The sequence below is a fragment of the Capra hircus genome, chromosome 8 (assembly GCF_001704415.2).
Source record: "Capra hircus breed San Clemente chromosome 8, ASM170441v1, whole genome shotgun sequence".
NCBI lineage: Eukaryota > Metazoa > Chordata > Mammalia > Artiodactyla > Bovidae > Capra > Capra hircus.
Genome location: NC_030815.1, coordinates 41,670,847 through 41,684,681, shown reverse-complemented (window position 1 = coordinate 41,684,681; position 13,835 = coordinate 41,670,847). Strand labels below are relative to the sequence as shown.

The 13,835-nt window shown below is 41.5% G+C and overlaps 1 protein-coding gene across 2 annotated transcripts in view; it reads left to right on the top strand.

Moving 5' to 3' along the window:
* Nucleotides 1–12,997, top strand: part of VLDLR (very low density lipoprotein receptor) — a 35,304-nt gene extending 22,307 nt beyond the window's left edge. The window contains exons 10-19 of one of the 2 annotated variants that reach the window (XM_018052030.1): nucleotides 470–641; nucleotides 1,480–1,698; nucleotides 2,984–3,102; nucleotides 3,672–3,811; nucleotides 4,146–4,287; nucleotides 5,117–5,263; nucleotides 6,260–6,343; nucleotides 6,725–6,805; nucleotides 7,662–7,831; nucleotides 8,745–12,997. In XM_018052030.1, the coding sequence (XP_017907519.1) occupies nucleotides 470–641; nucleotides 1,480–1,698; nucleotides 2,984–3,102; nucleotides 3,672–3,811; nucleotides 4,146–4,287; nucleotides 5,117–5,263; nucleotides 6,260–6,343; nucleotides 6,725–6,805; nucleotides 7,662–7,831; nucleotides 8,745–8,780 (1,310 nt within the window). In that variant the 3' untranslated portion in view covers nucleotides 8,781–12,997. The remainder of the gene's footprint in view (nucleotides 1–469; nucleotides 642–1,479; nucleotides 1,699–2,983; nucleotides 3,103–3,671; nucleotides 3,812–4,145; nucleotides 4,288–5,116; nucleotides 5,264–6,259; nucleotides 6,344–6,724; nucleotides 6,806–7,661; nucleotides 7,832–8,744) is intronic. The other variant, XM_018052033.1, reaches the window with a different exon arrangement.

The following is a 13,835-nucleotide window of genomic DNA, read 5'->3' as shown; positions in this document are numbered from 1 at the left end:
TAGACTGGTGTTGCTCTGGTACCTTTATGAGCAAGTGCTCAGCCAGTGACTACAACAGCCAAATGAAATATGAAAATAAAATAGTACTTGAGAGCAATGCTAGTAAATTCACAGTGCAATTGCATATGTTAGATAGCAAACCATTGGCCCAGATGCCTGCCTTGGTCAATTCCTTTCGCATATGTATCATGAATACCTGCTTATTCTCTGCTTCCAAAACTTGAGTGCAATTCAAATAAGTAACTTATTCATCAGCTGCCCTGTTTTGTTGAATGCTGTGACCCAAGGACGGTCTTCTTAAACAGTAGGAAGTGCTCGCAGGCCCAGGGGCATGGACTTTGGCAAGAGTACTCCTGAAGTGTTCAACAGTGCCCTCACTTTTTAAGTGCTCCTCTATTGGGAGGAAGTAACTTGGAAGGACTTTGTCTTCTTTCAGCAAAACTAAATTAACCTGACTCCTGTCTTGCAGGCAAAGAGCCGAGTCTGATCTTCACCAATAGACGAGACATCAGGAAGATTGGCTTGGAGAGGAAAGAATATATCCAACTAGTTGAACAGCTGCGAAACACTGTGGCTCTCGATGCTGACATCGCTGCTCAGAAACTATTCTGGGCTGATCTAAGCCAAAAGGCCATCTTCAGGTAACTTACAGTTCCATTCTTGGTGTCTTGGTCTAAGTCATTGTCACTGGCCTTTTGAAGGTTTGGAGGAATTTCCCTCATCTCTAGTTCCAGTCTAACATTGAATGTCAGGAATGTTAGATCTAAGGGGCTTCCCAGGTGGCGCTAGTGGTAAAGAACCCACCTGCCAATGCAGGAGACTTGAGATGCGAGTTCAGTTCCTAAGTTGGGAAGATCCCCTGGAGAAGGGCATGGCACCCACTCCAGTATTCTTGCCTGGAGAATCCCATGGACAGAGGGACCTGGCAGGCTACAGTCCATAGTATCACAAAGAGTCAGATACGACTGGAGCAGCTTAGCACACATACACATTAAATCTAAACACTGATTCTTTAATTATTAAATTACTATCAGTTCCTCATTTGAAACTAACAATCACCTGCAAAATAAAAGATGGCTACAATTATAAGATTATAACAAGTAACATCTTAATTTCTCTGATGTTCTCCCTTTTTTTTTTTCCAGTTGAGTTAGTTCATAGTTGCTACAACTAGAATGGCAGTGGTAGCTTTTTCTTATTAGGAACTGTAGAAACTCAGATGATAGTTACTGAAGCAGATAGCTTCACTTAAGAGTATGGTGTTCTTGCAAGTAGAATGCAGACCAACAACAAGATCACCTACAGTGTTAGTAATTTGGAATCGGTAAGCAGCATGGTTACATAATTTGAGTGTTGAACTATGGGGTTACTAGAGATCATTCTGAACAAAGTAGTTGACCATTTTGTGAGCAGAAAGTCCATTCTCCAGGCTCCGATGGTGTCAAACTCTTAAATTTCTTGTGACCTATTCTGTTTCAGTGCCTCAATTGATGACAAAGTTGGTAGACATGTTAAAATGATCGACAATGTCTATAATCCTGCAGCCATTGCTGTTGATTGGGTGTACAAGACCATCTACTGGACTGACGCGGCTTCTAAGACTATTTCAGTAGCTACCCTAGACGGAACCAAGAGGAAGTTCCTGTTTAACTCTGACTTGCGAGAGCCTGCCTCCATAGCTGTGGACCCGTTGTCTGGGTTTGTATTCTGTGTTTTTCATCACATAGACTTTCAGATGCTATCTGTGTAGGTCAGGAGCTTTCCTTGTGCCTAAAATAGTACTGAAATCCCAGGATTTAACAGCTCCCTACAACAAAGAATTATCTAGTACAAGATGTCAGTGGTGCCATAGTTGAGCAAGCTGGGAGTGAACTCATCTATATGACAGGTCCTCCCTGAGCAGATGACTGCTAGTTCACATGAATGAAACAACAATTCTGATTTGAGATACATCAAAAGCTGTATTTAACCCTTATGCCCACCCAGCTTCTGTGCATGTTTTACACTGAAGTATAAAGAAAGTAATGGCAACCCACTCCAGTATTCTTGCCTGGAAATATGGATATATATATATATATATATATATATATATATGGAGATATATATATACACACACACACATATATACACACATTCTTTTTCATATTCTTTTCCCTTATGGTTTATCACAAGATATTAAATATAGTTCCCTGTGCTATACAGTGGGACCTTGTTGTTTATCCATTCTATATGTAATAGTTTGTATCTGCTAATCCCAAACTCCCAGTCCACCCCTCCCCTCTCCCCCACATCCCTCTTGGCAGCCATAGTCAGTCTGTGAGTCTGTTTCTGCTTCACAGATAGGCTCATTTCTAAATGCAAGTGATTTAATTTTTGTCTGAACACTTTTATCAGGTTAGCTCTGAATGATCCAACCTAAGTAGTCACATGAGTTGTGAGGATTTTGGTAACCACGTTATCTCTAGGCTTTCATCTAAGTGTGCAAGTTGTCTGAAAGCCCAATGAAAATAAACCTCTCTAGAAACATTTCACTGAGGACTTCCTCCAAATTGCCCCTAAATAATATAGGAAAGCAGCTATTAGCAATTTGACTAAGGCTGTAGTAATCACAGTTGACTCCCATGAAGCCTCCCGAGAACACAGCCCAGCCCTGAGTGTCTGTAAAACTTGCCAGATACTCCTCTTTTACTCTCTTGAAAGCATTGGCCTTTCATAAAGGAAATATATAACCTGTGACTTTGGGCTGAAGTTTAATGTCAGAGTTACATAGTTTAATGTCAGAGTTACATAGTTTAACATAGTTAATAATGAGCTTGTTGATCCAGAGTGTTAACTTTTGTTTACCCAGAACATAACGTTGACCCTTAAGTGGTACAATTTATACTCTAGAGTTTCCCGTTTACTCTTTGAACATGTATATCTCAAGCTGCAACTTTATTCCTTCCAAACCACTGAAGCTGATTTCTAATTTAATTCTTCCCAGTTTTGTTTACTGGTCAGACTGGGGTGAACCAGCTAAAATTGAAAAAGCAGGAATGAATGGGTTTGACAGACGGGCTCTGGTGACAGCGGACATCCAGTGGCCTAACGGAATTACACTTGGTATGTGCTTTCTTCCTTCCTCAACCACGGTTCAACTGTCTGCAGAGTGTTACTAATCTCTATAGCAAACGCTGGACTATAGCAGACAACTCTAAGGTTCCTTCTTAAGCAGGGATTTGTGATGAGAAGAACCAAACAGTGCAAGTGGAATGGTGGACTTAGCAAATCACTTGCTCCATAATTACTAGCTTTTCTACCCATCTGGGGCTAATCTGTGACATGAATTAGGTGAACTCTCATCATAAACACTCCTGACCTAGGTGCCTTGCATTTCCTGAATTTCAGGGTACTTCTGACTCCTTAAGGGGAGAACAACAAAATGCTGGCCTCTTTTAATTCTTCTATGATGTCACTAATACTTGAGTCAGTTACTTTGACAATCTCAGGTACCCCTTGAGTCCCCCCAGCTGTATGTGGGTGCAGATTCTGCATGCTGCTTCATAAGATTTGGGGAACCCTGTTAAGAACCCCAGCTAGGGGAGGAACAGTGAAAGCAGAGTGCTGGATTCCTTCGATATTTTAAATGGAAGCAGACCAGTTCTGACTTCTGACCATTCTTTTCCTACCAGACCTTATAAAGGGCCGCCTCTATTGGCTGGATTCCAAATTGCACATGTTATCCAGTGTGGACTTGAACGGCCAAGATCGCAGGATAGTCCTAAAGTCTCTGGAATTCCTAGCTCATCCCCTGGCACTCACAATATTTGAGGTAAGATGTGTGTCTCACATTTAAGCATATACCTCTGAGTTACTGTAGCAGCTTGGAGAGAAAGAATAGGGGAAGGAGGGAAGGATGGAGGGGCATGACTTGAGAAACCTAAACCTAAACCTGGGCCATCACCCAAAACCTGGGCCAGTGGACATACTGATCCCTCATAGCATTTTAAGAACCTGAACTTGCTTCTCTTAGAGTTTTACATCTGACGTCCCAACCCAGCCTTAAATAAATTTGATCCATTAAATTGGCAGTAAATAATAATGACCTTAGAGACTGACTCATGTTGATCCTACATGTACATACTAATTTGGGGGTTCTGTTTTAGGATCGTGTCTACTGGATAGATGGGGAAAATGAAGCAGTCTATGGTGCCAATAAATTCACTGGCTTGGAGCTGGCCACTCTAGTTAACAACCTTAATGATGCCCAGGACATCATTGTCTATCACGAACTTGTACAACCATCAGGTATCGTGGGGAAGCAGAGCCCCTCTGGCTACTTTCAGGGCAGCAGCCTGACACAGAGCCCTCTGGGTATCAGCAGCTCCCTAGTAACTCAACTTGCTCCGCCATGGAAATTTCCCCCCACTGCACCCTCCCTCCAACCCTTCAGACCTGGTGCTCAGTATAGTCTAACTTACAGGTCAAAGAGCTTCAGAACTTCAGCTTTTAGCTTCCCTCCCAACTGTCAGCCTCCTGACTTTTATATCAATCCCTTCCATCCCCCCTTGGCATTCATTCCTTCTTGCTACAACTATTGCACTAAGTAGCTTTTATGTCATCACCTTTCCCTCTCTCTCCACCATGACACCTCTTGTATGGAACTGTATAGATGCTCAAACACATCTGGGCATGTGGTCTCCTGCTCAGAATACATGACTGGTTCTAGCTAAATGAAACCTCTAGGCCTCCCCGTAGCTGGGTTCCTCCCATTCTGTGGGAGTGAGACAAAGCCAGAAGAGCATGCTTCTCTCCTTCCTCTGAGCCTTGGCTGCAAGCTTTGGACCGATAGTGAAGCTAGGTCTGCTCACTCACCTCTTTTGCCACCTCCTCCCTCCATGCATCTATGTACAGCATAACTCTTTTCCTACTTCCAAGAAGTTTTCTGGCTCTGTGTGTCCTTAGAGCATGCTGCCTGTACTCCTACTATTTATCCTTCATGAGTATTGGCTTAACTTTAGGGGTTGACAGAGCAATCCTTAAAGACAAGGGCTCATGTCTTCAGCATCTAGAACCAAGCTTTATGTGTAGCAGGCACTGGAAGACCCATTTTGAAAAGACTTTTCTTTCTGAATAGGTAAAAACTGGTGTGAAGAAGATGTGGAGAATGGAGGATGTGAATACCTCTGCCTGCCAGCCCCACAGATTAATGACCACTCTCCAAAATACACCTGTTCCTGTCCCAATGGATACAATCTAGAGGAGAATGGCCAAGAGTGCCAAAGTAAGGCTTTCTTCCTTTTCAACCATAAGCAGGACCTACAACAGGCAATAGGATAAAACACTAGCTATGAAAACTAGCCTGGATTTTAAGAATTCTGTTTTAACTCACTCTTGGAATAAATTAGAGAACGTATCTGCTACCAACTCTACCAAGAGTTTGCATCATTCCTTGAGGACTGACTTCTAACTCACATAAGAAGAGTTTATAGGTGACTGTTCACTCCAGCACTCTTGCCTGGAAAGTCCCATGGACAGAGGAGCCTGATAGGCTACAGTCCATGGGGCTACAAAGAGTCGGACATGACTGAGCGACGTGACTTCACATACCCATTTGTACCAATTAGTCCCATAACAGCACTGACCCAGCCAACTTGCAGATTCTTAAAGTCTTAACATTGTCCTCCAGAGAAAGGGTCTGAAATGAGGCTTAAAGAATGCCAGGGTTCCAAGAAAACTTCTGGCCCCAGTGGGTGACATTATCTTAAACGCATACTTAAATGAAGCTTGCATCTTGGTCTCCTGTCCTTAGCTTTTGACTAACTGGCAAATTAAAACTTACATGTTGTGAATTAGGATCTCGTAATGTGAGGTTTTCATTAGCATGATACTGAGTCCCTGCAGGGACAAGCTCAGTTTACTGAGAAAGCAATTACAAAACAATTTGATAGTGAAACTAGTATGCCTGGTAATATGGTTTTGAGAGCATTTCTTGCAACTTCCAGGAACCTGGGACTTTGCCTAGAGAGGTCATTAAGTGTGGCTGTATATCTTTTCAAATTGTCAAATTCCCAGTGCTTACAGTTCTGCCCAAAGACATGTGTATCTGTGGTTTTGCTGAGGTTTCCCTTAGTTTTGACACATCCACCATGCAACTCGGTTCAGCAGTGGTTTGTCAGTTTCCCAATGTTAAAATAACCTACCACATGGCTTGTCTGGACTAAAGAGCTAGCCACTCTGGAACCTTGGCATTAACCAGGTTCTTGGTTTTATAATTCAGGTGCTGCAACTACTGTGAATTACAATGAGACAAAAGATACCAACACAGCAGAAATTTCTCCAACTAGTGGACTAATTCCTGGAGGTATTGGGTTCAGTACTGCAAACGGTTAATCTCAACTAACAGCCACACTCATTGTACCTGTCCCTTATATCATTAATGCAGCCTTTAACTCCTTGTTCTGCCCCTAATTGGTAACCTGTATTTAAACTCCAAAGGCTTAGAACCTGCAGCTCTTAGCCTGACCTGACTTAGTAAGACATCTGTGAGGGAGCTGTTCATGAAATGGCTATCATAACATGAGACTCTCAAATACTTCTAGACCAGTTGTTCTTGGTATACAATTGGAGTAGATACTGAGCAGCAGTGGTGGATGCAAGAGGGCATGAGGCTCTCTACCAGGTGGGTGAATTTCTAAGTCTGAATTCAGATCCTCCTAAACGGATTCCCTTTATTCCCCTGTAGGGATCAATTTGACCACAGCAGTATCGGAGGTCAATGTTCCCCCTAAAGGGACTTCTGCTGCCTGGGCCATCCTTCCCCTCTGTAAGTACATTCCCCACACATCTGGATCCAAGGAACTTCATAGATACTGGATGGCTGTTTCTAGTCCATCTAGAGAGGCCCTTCCTGTAGCTCCTTGTACTGTCACAGCACTCCGGACACTGAATCACCCTTGCCCCCTCCCCAAGCTGGCATGCTCATTTAAGAGTCCATAACCTTCTGTACAGTGGTGTCCTTAGCACGGCAACTGGCAGGCATGAATGTTCAGTTGTTATGTACAAGGTGCTCACTGCTTTCTACTTCAGAGTTGTTTGTCTGGCTTTATCCCCTTTCATAATAAGTCCCTTCTAGTGAAGAGCACTTTTCTCTTCCCCTTCGAAATATGTATAATGCTTCATGCAGAGGAGATACATGAGTTCTTAAATGATTTGTTGAGGAGTTATAGAAGCTACATTAAAAATAGTTAAGCCTTTCCAAGCCCAGTGAGAAGAACCTCTAACACTATTCTAGGGCATGTGAAGTGTGAGGCACTATGCTACAGTGGTCTCTTTATCCTAAATTATGGGATTCCAAGCTTAGCTAACTCATCAGGAGGACCATCTGAAGAACTCTCCAGAAGCTTCTGAAATTTGAACTCGATCAGCCTGGGGAGGAGCCAAGGACTCCACAACTGCCCAGACAGAGGTGTCTAGCTATGCATCAGAGGCTATAGAACAATACAGCCTCTGGTCTGATCTTGTTTTAAGCTCCTACCCCATTTATATTCTAATTTCTAGTCATCCCAGCTTCCTAAAACATGAAGAGTTTATTAGTTAACACTCATGGATTCTTTAGCATCCTCCTTTTCTGTATGTTCTGAGACGAGACCTTGGTTAGTCACCTTCTAACTTTTTTTCAGTGCTCTTAGCAATGGCAGCAGTAGGTGGCTACTTGATGTGGCGGAATTGGCAACATAAGAACATGAAAAGCATGAACTTTGACAATCCTGTGTACTTGAAGACCACTGAAGAGGACCTATCAATAGACATTGGTAGACACAGTGCTTCTGTTGGACACACGTACCCAGCAGTAAGTCAGCTCTGTGTCTTTATGTACATGACTTGCAGTCAGACGTTTTAGAAAGGAGGCCACAACACAAGCTGTGGTTGCCTGGGCTGGAAAGAGCCATTAGAACCATGGAGTCACCAAATACTGGGTTGGTCAAAAAGTTTGTTTGGGTTTTTCATAAGCTAATTATCAAAAAGCCCAAACAAACCTTTTGGTCAAGCTGGTACTTCATCTACTCCCTGAAGATTAGACAGTCTAGCCTGTTAGAATTTAAGTCAGTTGACAACTGTCTACCCTGAATAGAATGACAAGTCAACTTAAGGACATCATTGTACAATATAAGATATTTTGGGTTACGGAAGCTACATGTAAATATTAGCATGAACCAAAGATCTCCTTTTTGAACTTAAAGCAGGTGCCTATAGGGTGGATGACTTAAAGTCAGTGTATTGAGCAAGGTTCATGTAGCCAAGATGGCCAAATGCTTGAAAATCACCTATCCCACTTCATAGAGCTATCCTTCCTTTCAACACTGGAGTCAGTCACTTGATCTTCAATTGAAACCAACATGGATTGTTTAGCCTTCACTTTTGGAACAGTCTGAACAAAACAAGTGCAGAGCTGTGGTGAAGCAAGAGTGGTGGTCAGTTCATGCCACATGTGTGTCTTTTCACATTTTTATCCATAATCTAAGCTCATTCAGGAGAATAGGCAGAATCAGTCACACTATTTTCTCTCTCTACCCAGAAAATATAGTTGAATTCAAGTTAAAATGCATTAGTGATGTAACTCAGTACAGTTTGGGGTCTGGCTTCCCTTCTGGGCACCTTTGGTCTCTGAATGAACAACTCAAAAACAAGGTTTGCTTTAGAAAATGAAGTTGCTACCAACAAAGGAATCACCAAACTCACGCCATGCTTTTTCTGTTCCACAGATATCAGTTGTAAGCACAGACGATGATCTAGCCTGACTTCTGAGACAAGTCACGACCTTTGAGGTCTGAACCAGTGAAGCCCCCCACTTTGGAATGGTAACCAAGCCAGCAGCTGAAGCCTCTTTCTTCCTCCCATCTGGAAGAACATCAAGATATCTTTGCGTGGATCAAGCTTGTATACTTAATCATTTTTATATTACTTTTGTAAATATTCCCATCCACATTCTCCTTCAGTTTTGGATGTGGTTACCAAAAGTATCTGTAACCCTTGAATCTCTAGACAGTATTGCCACCTCTGGCCAAATATGCACTTTCCCTCGAAAGCCATATTCCAGCAACGAAACTTGTGCTATAGTGTATACCACCTGTACATACATTGTATAGGCCATCTGTAAATATCCCAGAGAACAATCACTATTCTTAAGCACTTTGAAAATATTTCTATGTAAATTATTGTAAACTTTTTCAATGGTTGGGACAATGGCAATAGGATAAAACGGGTTACTAAGGTGAAATTGCCAAAAAAAAAAAATTTGTAAACTAATTTTGTACGTATGAATGAAATCTTTGACCTCAATGGAGGTTTGCAAAGACTAAGTGTTCAAACTACTGTACATTTTTTTTCCAAGTGCTAAAAAAAATTAAACCAAGCAGCTTAACCATGGTTTGTGCCTATTCATCTAGGATGAACTTCTGTAAACAGCCTGAGTAGTATCAGGTGTTCTAACTAAATATATGAGCTCTAGATCTTGATGTTGTATAATGAAGCCTATAATATGGCTTGTTTCCCTTACAATTAAGTACTAAAAGAATGAGGTACCACTTAATACTTGCCTCCCCAAATATTTCTTGTTTGGTAAAAGAAGCTAGTTTAGCCGGTTCCCAGAACCCTTTGAGGAAATTTCCTACTCCAATTAGTTTCCTGATTCAGTAACATATGCTAAAGATTTCTGTCAATCCTTTCTGTACTTGTCTCAGATTTCTGTGTCCTAAAATTGTGTATCATTCAAGGAAAAGTGCCTTCCACTGCATGGGTAAGAACTTTCTTCTTTTACACATCTACACCATCGACCCTGAAGACAGCTAGGGAGGTAACAGTCAGTGCTATTCTTGAACAGTCTAAAGCAGTGGTTCTCAGTGGGGTTAAGGTCGGCATCTACATCATCTGGGAACTTGTTAAGCACGCACATTCTTAGGCCCTACTCTGGACCTGCTCAATCAAAAGCTCTGAGAGCAAGGTCCAGGAATGTGTGTTTTCAGAAGCCCTTCAGGTGATTCTGATGTAAACTAATATTTGAAAACCACTATTTTAAAGTGACTTCATGGAGAATCTATAAGGTGATCTAATCTGTCAGGCTTGCTGGCATAGAATGAATTCCTTCTATGGACAATTTTCAAAACATTTAATATGAAGAGTAGAAAAGGACACTGGTAGAAGAAAAAGTAGCTGACAACTTGTGTAAGATTTCCATCAGATGGGCCATTTCTTTCTCTTAAACCTCAGGAAGCCAGCAAGCAAGGGAAGAAACAAAGCTTTAACCCTGGGAAGATACTCCAAGCCCAAAGCAAGGTGACGGTCCACTGCAGAAGGAGCTGCAATCTTTGCAGATTGATCAGTGCAGTAGCCAAAGGAGAAGAGAAGATATTTTTGAAGAGCTAAATGGATCAGTGGATGAGTCAGAGTCCACTTGCATATGGAATGTAAATAAGACAGTTGTGCTTTGGCTTGTGGCTTAGGTGAAGAGATCAATAATCCTAGATGAGAAGGTGCTTCTGTCATCTTGTTTAATAGATACCCTCTTGTGATTCCAGTCAAATGGATGAGAGTGAATTCTGGTGTGGACCTTTTTTGTGGGGGTGTGGAGGTCAAGCACACAGGAAAAGGATGAAGTTGTGAAGGTAGGCATCTCTGCCTGCCACCTGTTGCTTCATCTGCAAATAGTCATTACACTAAACAGGATGTGGCCTGCTCCTGTGAGGTGTCTGGAGGGTCTGTTCTATGAGTAGGTGAGCATTCATCCTATATAAACTCTAAAGGCCATTTGGTTGACTGGGACTTTGACCTTCTTCTTGTATAAAACCCACTGATAGGTTTATTCATTTAGAGCAAAACAGAATTCTTTCCTTGGAAGCTTAAAGACACCAGTGTTTCCCATTATAAGGTTTTTACAATATTAGTCCACTATAAAGCCCAAAGCCATAGATTTTAAGAATAAACCCAAGCAGATCCTCCATCATCTCCTGGATTCCAGTCCCTGGTAGGACTTCCAGGTTTTAGGTCCCAATTTCCAACCTTCAAAGAGTCTATAGCATCTCATTCTTTCACCTTGCTCTCTACAGAAGTAACCAAGGACAGAAACTCTACCTTAAGAGGTGCATACTCACTTGAAGAAATGTGGTAACTAGATATTTATATGGAAATTAGAACAGTTACATGGCTAATCAATTCAGCATGAAGTAATAGTTCATGGGAGACTAGAGCCTTGTGCATCGGGAGCCACACAAGAACTTTAAGACTCCAGTGTAAAACCTATTGGCATAAGTTTGCTATGTCTCTAGAGTTTAATATGGGAAATGAGAATTAATTAAGAGGTAAAGTATGAAGCTTAGCAGACACTAAAGAAGGATGTTTGAAGTTAAATGAGCCTGTCATGCAAGTCACAGAAAGGAAGCCCTCTAGAGACTTTACCAGCTGCTACAAAGACTGATGATAAACAGATCTGTGGCCTCTGGTAAAGAAATTCAGTCAAAGTTTTGAGTCCAAATTTTTAAATGGCCTTTGCAAGCTATCTGTTTGGTAAGAAATATTCCTAGTTGTTCAGTCAGCTCTTAAAACATTCTTACAGCTATTTTAAAGCCTCGGTATCATTACCAAGCCTCTGGTGTTCTATTCTTGATGAACACAAGGCAAAAAACTGGAGACTTCAACTCTGACACTTGCTTCTGTTCCTTATATCTTTGGAAATCCGATAACCCTTCTCAAAAAATGAGAAGACAGGCTTTAAATAGCAAAAATATAGGGCACTGGAAGAACTGCCTCTTCAGTTAACACTTAGAAACAGAAGACCTAAATTGAAGACTACCTTTTAACTATCCTCACGCCCAAGCAGAAGATCTTGATGGGGGTATGCGCCTGTGTCATGCAGTCTAACTGGAGTAATTTCCTAGAATTCTCACCTTGGGAAGCAGTTTATTATTGTGAATCCAATAGAAGTTGGAATTCTTGCTTTTAATGGTGGGGAAGCTCTTAAAACACATCTACACTTTGGCAGTAACAACTTACATCCAAGAATGAGGACTACAACCTGTTGGTCTTTATCACTCATTTGGGTTCCTCAGCTTAAATGGACCTAAATTGTGGAAGTTCTGGAAAACATAAAAGATGATCTTCACAACAACCTGAATAGGTAAGTATTATCTCCAATTTGTAGATATGAAAACTGAGGTGGCAAATAATGGGTGATTCCAAACCTTGTGTGCTTACTGGCACTCCTCTCAGACAAAGGCAGTGCTGTGTAAAGGTTAAGTTGAACGTCACATTGTGTGTTTGCTGAGTTTCCTTTACTAATGACCTTGGATGCTTCTGCATTTTCTCAGACACCCATAGTAACTGGCTTCCAATATGGCACCATGAGGAGGGTATAACACTAGCAACTCCATGTCAGGTTGGCACAGAATAAATGTTTGTTCAGTGCCAGGCCTACAAGATGCTAAAAGTTCCAGAATTATTTTCCTTGGCAATGGGAAGTAGAGTAGATCACTGGATTACAAGGTGAAAGATAAAGAGTCCCCAAAGGAATTTATAAACATGCAACATCATTCCTGTGTATGAAGACATTGGGGAAAACAAACTATTACACAACATATCTTAAATATTAAGGTTCTCATAAGGACATACCCGCCCAAGAAGACAGAAAGAACTGTGACTTGAGTCCATGGGTTGATGATGCAATACCTAACCCTGGGTCTTAGGTATTCTGGAATCTACCCATGAGACCTGGGCATTGCTCACATTTCACACATGCACAGAGGGGAAAGAACTCTTGGAATGAAATGACTGGCTTTGACAAAACTCTTGTTTTTTAAAATGTCACTTGATACCAAAATATGACTTAAGAGTATGTAAGGCCTCAGAAGTCCAGAGCGTACAACCAGTTATCATGCTCAGGATCTAGAGGCACATGTTGGAACACATCCCATCCTGCTGACCTGTAGATAAATATTTCTTTTATTAATAAACTGTACATGTAACTTAAATAAAGTTTATTTTTGAGAGAATTGTTGTGTCATTGTTTTTTAGTCACTAAGTCATATCCAACTCTTTGGGAAACTCTGGAGTATAGCCCACCAGGCTCCTCTGTCCATGAGATTTCTCAGGCTGAAATACTGGGTTGGGTTGTTATTTCCTTCTCCAAGGGATCATCCTGGATCAGGGATGGAGCCCACATCTCCTGCATTGGCAGGTGGATTCTTTCCCACTGAGCCTCAAGGGAAGCCCAAATTGTTAATAGCCTTTCCTTTTTCTAAAGAACTTTTCCAAAAGTTTTTACCCAAATCTTTCTCCTTTCCTCAACTGAAGATGGCTCAGTTACTGCTTTCTGGGAAACAGATCTGGATACATCAAGTTGAAAGAATAAGAGACGCCCCATTTCTGCCATTTTTAGAGGTCAATTTAGTGTCTCACCACAGGCAGCCAATATTTCACCCTCTCAAACCTTGCCTCTCCACCTCTCATGAGAGAAATGAAAATCAAAGCCACTATTACCAAGGAATGTTGGGCCAGAGCTTCATCCCTGAGGATGACAGAGAACAGGCCCTGAAGGGAGGAAGCCCCAGGGTGACAGGACAAGGCAGGCCTTGACAAGCAAGAAAAATCATTTTGATACTTTCTGCTCATCAGCTCTTAAGAAGTCTGTATTGAAACTCATTTATGATAAGGCTAAATTTTTGTGAGCCTTAGAGATAAATAATCCATCTGAAACTTTCCAAGCAATGGCTCCTAAATGTTTGGGTGCTAAACCTTGAATCTGGGATGGGGAATAGTGAGAAGAAAATAAGGAAACTGAGGGGAAGAGAAACTGTTTAAAAAAA